The 12,930-nt window shown below is 36.7% G+C and overlaps 1 protein-coding gene across 16 annotated transcripts in view; it reads left to right on the top strand.

Moving 5' to 3' along the window:
* Positions 1-12,930, top strand: part of MCTP1 (multiple C2 and transmembrane domain containing 1) — a 357,505-nt gene that overhangs the window by 166,789 nt on the left and 177,786 nt on the right. For all 16 annotated transcript variants that reach the window (XR_016392454.1, XM_089908374.1, XM_089908376.1 and 13 more), the window contains one exon: positions 2,429-2,522. Coding sequence is in view for 15 of the 16 variants with exons in the window: in XM_089908374.1 (XP_089764500.1) it covers positions 2,429-2,522 (94 nt within the window). In the remaining variant the exon portion in view is untranslated. The remainder of the gene's footprint in view (positions 1-2,428; positions 2,523-12,930) is intronic.

The raw sequence follows: 12,930 nt of genomic DNA, 5'->3' as shown, positions 1-12,930 counted from the left end.
CTAGTTTAGAGAAGAAGTTGTTAGCATTCCATTTTTATTATGACATTTCACAGTCATCTGATTTAATGTCCCTTGACCGGATTGTCCACCGTGAGACGATAGGCTTGAAATGTTATTTAGAGCATTGATAAAAGGTGAGCGGTTCTAAGATGACAGCGAGTCATAAGCCTGGTGGTGTGACATTAATTTTCTCCATAACAGAGATGGAATAAGACGTCACGGTGACAAGCTGTCAATCAGCTCTGGCCCCTCAGAGCATCTCGATGCCATAGGACGGGGTATTGCCTCTCCCGTAATAGAGCTGAACTGAGATGCTCTCCCTGACAGCTGCTGCAGCCATAGAGAAAATATATTATACAGCCTTTCATTAAAAAAATAAAGAGGACTCCTCTCCAGAGCCTTTCAATCTTTTCCCATCTACTGAGGGCTGAAAGGATGCACAGCAAATCATAGATTCCTCTGCTATGGAAATTTCTGGCTTCAGAAGCCATTCAGGTTTTGAGGCCTTCTAAAATAACCATAAATAACAAGGCAGGAATACCTCTTGATGAAGCATTCCTTAAAGTTATATTTTTAAACGGATATATTTACATTTTTTGCTTTTCTGTTTTTTGATGTTCTTATTATAATCCATGTGTTACTGGCCTAAGCAGTTGAAGTTTGCAATAAATTACTGAGCGTCAGCTGACTCGAGGAAATGAAACCTTCAAATAATAATTACCCCTCCACATGGAAAGCAGAACTTCGGAGCTGAAGCACCAGAAGCAGTGTGACTCTGCAATGAGGTTACCAGTATGAAAACGATTCTCTGACTGAAGATATTTGTTTTAGTCACAGTGAAACTTAGTTTAAATTGCTCCTAAAAATTAAAGGACAGGAACTTTTTGCTAAAACTCTTCTCCATCGTTAGATTAGGAGACTTACCTGGTCTGTAGCACTCAGTAAGCTCTGAGATAAGAAGCAGCTTCCCACACCTGATCATTACCACCTTAGGAAGACAACATGCCTACAAATCTCTGAATTATAATACTGCAGTCTAAAGTTTCCACTTCTAAACCCTTAATTTACAGGAATGTAAATGGAGAGAGAAGTGCATTTTTATTGAACCCTGTCACCGGCGTAGTTTCAACACAGTTTGGGTGATAAACAACTGTTTAAAAACAATAAAAGATTAAGAGCTAATCCTTGTGCTAAACACTCTTTTTTAAAAGTTAGGCTCTGAGATTACACGTCTGTCTGCGTCTCCTCCTCTCAGTGTGCCAAGGTCAGAGCATCAGTGTAAACAATGACTAGTCACATGGGGTCAGTCTTCTCACATTCTCAATGCAAAGATGGGAATGTTCCGTAGTAACATTTTAATAGATAACTTTATTAGGTAAAACTATGTTATGCTCCCGGTTTTAAAGCATTTTAACGATTATGATAAAGAAGCATCTTTGATTTACTGAATAAAAGTGCTGATCTTGTCACGAGAAAGGTGCAATGAAGCATAAATGAACAAATGCATATCATGTTCTATAGGTTGATTTTACTCTCTATTTGTGTCTGTTAATTAGAGTTCTGAGTTATTGCTATCCCTCTTTTAATTCCTTCTGGTATACGCTTATTCAAACGCTACCATTATTAATTTATGAAATTAAATAGGTTTCAGCATTTGGATCTGATTCTTCTATCAAAATTTGTATACTTCTATACCTACTACAATAAAAAACAAAATTACAAATTTAAGAAAAATTACTCATCCCTTTTGAATTTATTTTTTAATCAACTTGATTTATTTTCGAAGGCAAAAATAAAACAAATAAATTTTAAAAACACCTAAAAGGTGTGTGGTAGAAATACGTCTTTTGAATCAAATATTAGAAAATAGTCTTAAATAATTTAACCCTTATCTAGCACCTACCATTTGCAAAGCTGCCCAAGAAGAAAAGAGTAGAAAAATAATTAATTTAATGTTGTCTTTCTTATTCCCAAAGTCTGAAGTGTGTTACTTAACCAACAACTTAAGATTCAGTATTAAGAATCAATAGTCTACAAATGATCATGCCCACAGATAAAAGATTTCTTGGAGCGCTTTGGTAAAGGAGACTGATGGAAGAATGCAGACATGTCGTATTTTATAATTTATTGTTCATCATCTACTGCTAATTACGGGGGAGAAATGTTGTGGTATTTTTACTCTTTCAAAAAATCTACTTATATAGCAACAATTATCTACATAAATGTGTGTGTGCGTGTGTGTGTGTGTGTGTGTGTGTGTGTGTATGCATTCTTGATGGTGGAAAGGTCATCTGTACTGAAGAAACACAAATATCCCTTTGATAACTTAAGCAGCATCCTGAGATCAACTGTAACAATGTTTCCTCAGCGCACTCTTTGAGACCCTTTATGACCTTTCTTTTCTAATACTGATGTTGGGTTCTTTCAGAGCCTATTGCGGATATTTCACAACCTGAAAGATGTGGGATTCCTCCAGGTGAAAGTGATCAGAGCAGAAGGGTTAATGGCCGCTGATGTCACAGGTAAGAGCCGATGCAGTTTTCCCTTTGTAAGAGTCTATATCAAGCAGCATGCAAGGTGTACACCATTTGATGACTGAACTTTTCATTTCACCTGACTCGATCATCAGAGTAAATAATACAAAGTTTGTTGATCTTACAAAGATTTGCTATCCACCTGATTTTTATACTGTCTCTGCTTTTTAAAAGAAGGGTAACATGTTAACAAGTAAACAATAAAAAGGGAAACAACTTTTGAATTGTTGCCTTCTCCAAGGTTTAGTCAGCGTAGTGGTTATATTTCTTCCAGGTTTCATCATTTTGGCATTTTGGGGTAGTAATGCTGTATCTTTTTCTCTTAGACAGTATCAGCTTCCCTCAGATGATATTGTAGCATCAACACTAATAATTCAAACATGCATGAAATCTGTTGCATAGTTCACTGAAAAGTTTAGATACATAATACTCAATTCCTTGGTATGAACTGTTGGTATTTGGGTTGCTGATACAATTCCTCAGCTGTCCAAATTCCCTAGCACATCCCAGAGATCATTCTGGATCTAAACTCAACATCTACATTGTTCTAAATTTTTTTTTAACCAAGAAGCAGGCCTGTAAAAATGCCAAACTCAGTATGATGTCTTAAAGCTTCCTGATTTGGATATTGCTGTTTCTGTGACATGTTGATTAATTAATTATTTCATCAATTACCAGCATTAAATTATTGTTTTGAATTTGCAACTATGTGAGCATTCACTTATTCTTTAATTTCATAGGCTTCGGGGGGTATTTATGCAATTCCTTAAATTGTCCATCTCAAGGTGGCTAATAAATAGGACTGATTTGACCAATTTTGTGCAGATTTCCCTGTTCCTGAAAGAAAGTATCCACTTATTATTTGTGGAAATATGCTTACCACTGTGAATGGCCAGCAAGTTGACCCTTAAAGGGCAGCTAACTTATTTGAAGGGGAGAAATGTATTTTTCCTACCATATAAGGGCTTGCAAACCCATTACATGATCACTGCTGCCCTTAATTCATGGAACAGAATCAAAACCTAATTAAAAGCTCACATGCCTTAAAACTAAAATAGCAGATGTCTGTTCAAAAATGGCAATACTTAAAATTTTTTAATGTTTGCATAGTATTGAATGACTATTTACTGTATGATAAAAGTAAAAATGTTGAGAGTTTACAGTTTCTTTAAAGAGGATTTTATCAACTCATTTGTAACCAAGAAGATAATAACAACTGTCAGATATTATTTCAAAATAGGCATACCTGAAAATAGTGGGAGAGAGGATTGTTTGTAATCTTTTTGCAAATATACTGACTTGGCTCCTTGTACTAAACAATTAGTGAATGCTAAGTTTATTCACTTTGTATTTTATTTCTGGTGTGGTTAAAATCAAATTAATCTGGACGCAATTATTTCTAAATTATTATGCTGCTTTCATTATTAGAACCAACAGTCAACACTGAATGGTTGACTAACTGCTTTTTTTTTGTTGTTCACTTTGGACATTAACTTAAAGACCAGAACGGGAACTCAGGGCTGCTTTTACACTACAGAGGTTCTGGCCAGCCTTTGATTCCCAGCAGCAGGTAGATTCAGGAATTCATGGCCAAGATGTTCACCATCATGGGAAATATCTTCACTTTTCTTCAGGATTTTCTGCGGGGTAGGGGAGCACCCAGTGTTGGGCTAAAAACGTCTGAAGATAGGGAGAAAATCCTAAAATAAAAAGTATCTCAGAGGGCACCTAACACCTAAGTGTTCAGAACTATCACTGGGTATTTATAGTGGGCACAATAATTTCTTATAGAAAAATTCAAGTCCCCTTTACTTCAAAAGTTTATATACTTGCCCATTACACAAGTTAAATGCAATTATATGTTTGTCTGTCTTGGAGAGAAGCTGTCATTGCTTTTGAAACTTCATGAATATGCAAACTACATTAAGCCAGTTGGCTTATATGCCACTAAGCAAGTTAAAGTACATGTTCTCTTGAAGCTGGAAAAAACAGATATATTTCTTTCGTAATGGTTCTAGGTAAATTAATGTGACTAAGAATCACCTTTTCCCTAGGGATTCAGTGAGACATAATTTTGATCTGATAAAATGAACTTTAATTTGGGGAATACTAAATAACAGATTCTCCATTTTTTCCTTCTAGTTTTAGGGACATAATGATTCCTCATTCCTCACTGACCTTATAATCTAATGTGCTCTGAATTGAATAAGAGAGATGTTAAACTATTCAGGGGCAAGAGGATAATTCAGTCTTTGACCTTGCTCACTCTTGGACCTTTTGTGGTCTTTATGACATTTGTGATGGTGGCAGAAACCGAGGACCATGTTTTTAAGACAGAAATGTCTGAATAGTCTACCAAGCTTTTAAAAAAGTCTTTACTTCTGAAAAGGATAAATATTTATATGTATACTGATCCTTCCTGGTCTTTATCATGAAATTTGGGTATCATGAAATTTGAGCTTATCACAAATAAGCTATTTGCATACTTTATCTCCTACTTGCTCAAAGAAGAACTTTAAAAATATGTTTTATATCTCAGTGGATAATCATAGTCAGGCTCTACAAGATGTTCAGCAACAATTTGAGGGAAGGGAGTAGAGTCAATGGTGCGTCTTCAGATGCTCAAATAGGCATCCATTTAGGATTGTTGTGGATGGAGAGGGGATATTTTAAATCACTGATAGCAAAGAATATTTTTTGACCCGATATAAATGAGGCTATAGCTATAAGATACCTAGTAGGTTTCTGAACACTTTCCCAGACAAGTCCAACAACACAAACTCATATTTGCCCAACCTTACCCTATATTTAAAATATTTTTAATGATTAAAACATAAAGTTAAACTTCCATAGTTTAAGCAAAAAATTTTAAATAACAATATTCTATCATTTAGCATGAGCACAAGAAAAAAGAGATTCTATAATCTTTTAAGTAGCCATCAATCTTACTGCAGTTACAAAGAGTTTTTTCCTTTCAAAATGTAAAATTTTTCTTTTGTTACAACACATTCATTGAGAAACATTGTGATACTGTATTAGCTCTGTGTGAATAAAGAGCAATTGAGACTCTCTTTGAATGAGTGAGTATAAAGCACAAATTACTTTTTAATGAAACCCTCAATTCTTTCCCTTTCCACAAAAAGCCTATAGCCTTGTTCAGCTGAAGTCTACTACAGTAGGTCACTTCAGTTAAGCCCCTAATAAACTGTTGATAGTCGAGGGTAGTTTTTTCTTCCATCTCAATAGCCCAGTGTTGGACAGTGCACTTCAAATCATTAAGGTTAATACAGATTTTAAAAAGAGATTAACTCTGGTGGTTAAGGCCTCAATTTACAACTCCCACACATACACATGCATTGAGCGAGGCACAAGAGTGGATTGAAATTTCAGTCAAATTGTGGGCAGCCTTTCACAGCCTGAGAAAGTGGCACTCCGGTTTTCAAAGTTGGTCAGCTAAATTCTTCGTGAGGGAAAAAGTTTGATTAACTGAAAAATACTGCACGGTACAACTTACTTACCTTTCACGTAACCAGTGAAAAGGTTAATGTCTCTCTGGATCATCAAAGCAAAACCTGCAGGTCGTCTGGCCCTGTGTTCACTGGGGGAAGATTGTACCACTGAATCAAGTGCTCCCTGAAACTGGACAGATTGTGAGGAGAGACCAATGGTGGACTTTTTTTTTTTTTTTTTTTTTGGTGGTGATGGGAAACAGTTCATGTATGTTGGAATTTGTCTTTTCTAGTTTCTAATTATTCTTCCTTGGATGGGGCCTAATTTTTGCTTTCAGCCGAACATTTAAAGTCTTCTGTATTGAGTGAGGCTTTCTTTGCAGCGTATTTAGACCTGGCCTATTGGTTCTTTCAAGTTCTTAGAGAAGAAAAAGAAAAAGGTTCTTCTCCTCAGCCCCTCCCCTTCATTTTCCCCTGGGTTTTTTTGAGCTCCTGAGGAAGAGGTCACAGCCTCCCCAGGGATTACCAGCCACTCAGTTTCAGAAACACTGATATGGGAAACTGTGAAACCCTTTCAAAAGATGCCCTACCTTTTCACTCTATTAAAAGGTACACTAATATAAAACTTCTTCACTCCAGGTGAATTGATCTCTCAAATTAATGCACCATCTCTTTTAGGAAACAATAGAGGGAGAGAGAGAAAAAAAAGGAAGAGAGGGAGAGAATTTTACAGTTAACATAAGCTGTCATTGAAATAGTCCCATTAAATGAGCATATCTTTTTCTAGAACAACACTACACATAAAGATTTGTAACTCACCAGCTCCATAGTCTGGAAATCTACTAGTTTTTAAGAGAGCTGTTGACTACCCCTTTTTTTGCATAGACTTTTCCCATGTTTTTCTTTAGGAAAACTGTCTTCATTGTTGGAAAATATTTCAGTAACAAAACAGCAGAAAAAGACATGCTACGGTTTTTTTATCAGCTTCCCTGAGAGTCTTATTATCTTAAGAAATAACAGTTAGCAGCTCAGATTCATTAGCAGAGCTAAATTTAAGCCCCATTTGACAGGCTGCCTAGAAAACATTTTGTTTTGCTGTCTGTGGGCTTTAATTAAGATGTGTTCAATTTCAGTCCTCTTCAGTCTAGCCTCCACACCCCACCCCAACTTGCTGTGTCACAGACCGGCGATCAGACACTTTCAGATGGTCCGGCCCATGACTTTGACCTTCTGTGCAGTCCAGCGTTCCCTGGGGAACCGTTCAACTCATGAGGTCTGATTTCACACTTCCAGGATGCCTCAGCTCTCTTAACAATGACAGGGAGACAAAGCCCTTTAGAGCAGGCCGCATGGGGACTTGTTTAAATTGGAAACCAGAGAGGAGTCAAGGAACAAGGTTATGGGCTACAGAATAGTGCTTTTAATAAAGAGCTCACAGCTCCGGCTCAGCTCAAAGAAGTCTACCTCTGTACAATTAATTGAGCCATTTATCTGGAGCATCTTAGGTCTCTACTTTCTCACAGATTGTGTGGTAAATATCAGCTAGGAAGCAAATGAGATATGCATGAAATGAATTTTAACACTTTGATTACTGTGCCTCCAGTCTTCATTAAAAGTAAATTTATTTGTATTTCTGACCTCATTATCAGTAGGCTGCCTGCATTTTTATTGGTTCCTGTGATTTCCAGCCTGAGTGTGTCATGAAGGTATATTTTATACAGAGATTTGGATTTATTATTCTTGATATTTTCTCTGAATATTATAGGTCTATTCAGAGAAAGAAAATGAAAAGGTAGCTGTACAGAGAAAGGCGAGCCTCTTCTTTGAAAGTTTTATATACTGAATGCCAAGCACATATACATCCAAGCTATTATCCTTTTAAAAAATTAACTCTTGTGGGTTACTCAAGCAAATTGCATAAGATATGAGCAATTGTCACTTGAGTGGCTCTCAGAATATGATAGCTCTACCGGTAGAAGTAGCTATGCTGTTTCTTTTATAGAATTGTAGCAGTTTGAATTTTTTTTTTTAATTTTATTTATTTATTTATTTTTGGCTGCGTTGGGTCTTCATTGTTGCGTGCAGGCTTTCTCTAGTTGTGGGGAACGGGGGCTACTCTTCGCTGCGGTGTGCAGGCTTCTCATTGCAGTGGCTTCTCTTGTTGCGGAGCACGGGCTTTAAGTGCACAGGCTTCAGTAGTTGTGGCACGTGGGCTCAGCAGTTGTGGCTTGCGGGCTCTAGAGTGCAGGCTCAGTAGTTGTGGCGCACGGGCTTAGTGGCTCCGCGGCATGTGGGATCCTCCCAGACCGGGGCTCGAACCCGTGTCCCCTGCACTGGCAGGCGGACTCTCAACCACTGCGCCACCAGGAAAGCCCAGCAGTTTGAATTTTTAATAGCATATGACTTTCATTGCCCTCATCACATTTAATAACACTGACGATATCTGATAAATGCAGCCTTAGAATTTATGATCATTATTTAAAACCTATGTTAGAAGAAAAGAAAATGGATATCCTTTAAACTCTACATAGTCCCATTGAAAGTATTATATATCTAATGCAGTGGAATTCCTTCCTATTTGTGAATTATCAAGGGTAAAATAATTTACCCAAAAAGGGGGTTATTTGTGGATGTAACTTTTAAACTTTCACTATCTTAAAATCTTAAAACTATATTTCTTGAGCTTCCCTGGTGGCGCAGTGGTTGAGGGTCCGCCTGCCGATGCAGGGGACACCGGTTCGTGCCCCGGTCTGGGAAGATCCCACATGCCGCGGAGCGGCTGGGCCCGTGAGCCACGGCCGCTGAGCCTGCGCGTCCGGAGCCTGTGCTCCGCGGCGGGAGGGGCCCCAACGGTGAGAGGCCCACGTACCGCAAAAAGAAAAAGCAAAAAAACCAAAAAAACTATATTTCTTGAAACATAAACCAAAGTTTTACACAAAATATATTTTAAATTTCCCAAGTATGCTTTATTTCCTTTATATAACCTAATGTTTCTATTTGCATTTTAATAATTAAGCTTGTAGAAGACCGTTAAGCAGATAGTATACTTTGAGAAGAAATTTCATGCAATTTAGAATGCATTAAAAACATCCAACACCTGACATTCTTATCATTATAATATACCTACTTTAGAAAACAGTATGACGCACATACACGTTAAATGTCTTAACACTATATAAATCTCTTCCTTAAGAATGAGACTAGACAAAGGCATCACAAGGAAAGAAAGCAAATCATTGCTCTTTATTCTTTTATGCCACCATATTGCATATAGAAATAAAAGTTGCTTCCTTTTAGTAATTTTATTTTTAAAAAGCTAAATCATATTCTAATTATAGAAATGCAAAAGTATCTGTCTAAAACCAAAAGTTGATAAATTTGTGAAAAGAGGAATTAAAATGAAAATTTAACATAAGGGCTGGTGAGGCCTGAGTCTGAACTAGTGTTTTATAGGGAATTACAGAAATCATGTGTGATTCATATGCAGGTCACATGGTTAGGAGATACTGCTCTGGAAGAATAGGTGGGATGACAAAAGAGATTAATAATTGGGTTTGATATGCTCTAGAGGTGAAGGACTATGGGCTGAGAAAGTGGTGATCCCACTATCAATGGGAAATGAGGAAAAAAGAAATACTATAAAATAATTAATTGAGTTCTTTGGAACTAAGATTACAAAATGATCCTTTGAGTAAAGAAATAGAGAATTGCTGATTTGGCTTGGAGGGCTAGCTCCAGGGTTTCACTCAGTGCTGGAAGAAATGCTTTCAGATGTTAGAATTAGTGTTTAAAATTAAACTATTATATATATTTTGTTACATTATGATATTGGTGTGTAAATAAGAAATGCATTTTCTAGAACGGCGGGTTAGGGAGATGCTGCAGACAGGATCTGGATTTAACTAGGCTATTGAAATAGAATCTTACTACAGGGATGTTTGGATGATATGATAGTGTAGTTAGACTCATAAATGACTAAACCTTCAAGCCCAAAGGGTGATCATATTAAAGGATTAATGGCTAAATGGAGGAATGCAGGGCTCTATCCTTGGTCTAACCTGTTCAATGTATTTACTAATGACTTTGAGGAGATAATTGGCTGCTTCCTTATCAAACTTGCTAGGAGGCATAGTTAATTCATTTTACATGAGACCAACATATGTATGCTATTTATATATATATATATAATTGGTACAATATACAATATATATATATATAATCAACAGACTGAAATGACAGGCTTAGTTCTGCAAGATGAACATTAAAAAGTATAAATCAAAAATCTTACCTCTGTACGAAACAGTGATGTCTTGCTTTAACAGTAGAAAATACAGAAAAGACTTTGAGTCTGACTTGAGTTTAATCTCCATGAGAGTGAATGATACATATGTCAGTTTTGTTACATTGAATAAAAGGAGAATGTTGAGAATGATACTCTCTTTTGGGCTCATCAGACATCCTGGGGTATGATTTCAGTTTTAAAAGCTACACTTTAAAGAAGGACATTGACAAACTAACCAGAAAATATCCTTGGTTGGTATATCTGGCATTTTAAAATCAAGGCCATTGAAAATAGCTCAGTGAAAGTGATAATGACAGTAATAGTGGCAACGAATATTTATTGAGCCCTTATCACATGTCAGACACTACCCTAAGCTTGGTACAAGGATTATCACAGTTAATCTCACAACAATCTAATTAGGTATTGTTGTTATCTCCACTTTACAAATTAGAAAACTGAGGTGTGGAGAGGTTAAGTAACTTGTCTAGATCAACAGACACACACACACCCCAGCTTGTACATGGCAAGGCAGGGATGCCAATCCACATCTATTCAGTGAAGCCATGAAGTTGAACCAGAGAAAGGAAGATGTGGAATTGGATATGATTTCTTTTGTCAATTATCCAAAGCCTGTCATGGGGAGGGTGTTGATAGGAGTTGGCAGAAGTAGTAATGGCCAAGGTTCAATCCAAAGAGCAAACTTCCTTCTAGCACGTTTAATCAGAAAGGGATTTGTTATAGAGTTTTCAATGGATCACAGAGTCTTTGGAGGCAGGAAGGGTCTAAGAGAACAAGCTCTAAGCTCACTTTCCAGAAGTTAATACTAAAGCTACATGAAAGAACCAAGGAGTTTCAGCTCCTGCCGCATGGGTATGTTGGGAAGACATTGTGTCAGCTGCTTACGCTACTCCTGCTTGCTGTGTGAGCAGCAGCAAAATGGACTCCACACCCCCTCAGATAACTGAGTTCTAAAGTCAAATCTTAGGCAAGTACCTCTGATTGGTGCAACCTAAATCACATCTGCAACCCCAGCTGCAAGGGAGGCCCTTGTGGCCTCTCTAGGTCAGGAAGAGACATACTAGAAATAGTTAGAATAGATGCTCAGCAAGCCATCCACACTATCCAGTGCAGGAGAGCAGGTAACAAACATGAATCAGATACTCTCAGTGACAGATGCTGTGCCCCTCCTTTACACCCGTTATTTCATTTAAACTTCAAAAATTACTGCAGAGGGCAAATCATAGAAGAGACAATAGCTAGAGAGACATAAAGTGTAAAGAAGCATTTCCCCCAAATTATGATTGCCAAAAAATAGATCAGAATATTCCTGTGGATGTAGTGATTCCACATCGCTGGAACCTTTGAAGCCAAGCCTGTATGACCACCTGGTTGCAGAGGGGATTCAAGTCCTATATGAGCTTTTGAACTTGACCTCTAAGGCTTCTCTCCCAGTCCTAAGAATCTGAGATCCTGCAAAGGGTGCCAAGATGAATAACAGATACCTGAATGAGTAGATATTATGTAGAAGAGAAATAAAAAGACAAAGATATCATTCTAAAGACAAAGGCTTGACAGATGGCAATTTTCAGTTTTATTGCCTAAAAATATAAAAAGGTTTAATCACCTAATACGGTTCTTAATTTTTTAAGTCTAAAGAATTTTATTCCATTGCAAAAGACCTCTCCAGATAGTTAAATTACTTATAGGAAAGAGTGTCTGAAACCTCATGCTTCTCTGTGGAGAATCTAATTGAATATATATTTACATAGGTCCTAAAGTGTCTTCAAGGGCTTGGAAAATCAAAGGAGCTTATGATATATTTTTATACGTATTTGAGACCAAACAACTTTTGTGTTTCTAATCTAGTAACATCACTTGTATGTAGTTTCTTATTAAATATTAATTGAAAATAAAGCCTTTAAATGTTTTTTTACCATAATTTATCTAAACTCTTAAAGGCTTAGACATAACTTCTCTATTGCCTCTCCTCATTTTCTAAATCCCATAGTCTCCTTTTTCTTTATTTTCCAGTTTCTTGTCTGTCTTGTTTTATTGCTTGTTCATCTGTCATAAATTTTGAGCTTCCCAGCTAATATCAAGAAGGTTTACTTCTAGGACTCAAGAATGCATCTAGTTAAACACAATGCTATAAATATTCTTTTGCATCTAATTCTATATACCAAATAAACTCATGTATACATTAAGCTTTATTTCCATTGCTCTTAGTCATGGTTCTCAAAGTGTGACTTGGGAACCTCTGGGGATCCCCAAGACCCATTTAGGAATTTGTGAATTCAAAACTGTCTTCATAATAATACTGAGATGTTATTTGCGTTTTTCACTGTCATTCTCCCATGAGTGTACAATGGAGTTTTTCAAAGGCTACATAATATTTGATCACTCTTATGTTAACATGTCATGGACTTATTATTGTTATTTCTTAATGAGTGATAGGTTACATCTCTCATTTTTTTTAATTGAAGTATAGTTGCTGTACAATATTATGTAAGTTACAGGTGTACAATATAGTGATTCACAATTTTTAAAGGTTATTCTCCATTTATAGTTGTTATAAAATATTGGCTGTATTCCCTGTTGTACAATATATCCTTGTAGCTTATTTTATACCTAATAGTTTGTACCTCTTAAACCCATACACCTATAT

This window comes from Delphinapterus leucas, chromosome 3, assembly GCF_059928025.1.
Source record: "Delphinapterus leucas isolate spDelLeu-1000000601 "Yukka" chromosome 3, BTC_Dleu_Yukka2, whole genome shotgun sequence".
Taxonomy (NCBI): domain Eukaryota; kingdom Metazoa; phylum Chordata; class Mammalia; order Artiodactyla; family Monodontidae; genus Delphinapterus; species Delphinapterus leucas.
Note: the sequence above shows the minus strand (reverse complement) of the source record. Positions and strands in the feature narration are given on the sequence as shown.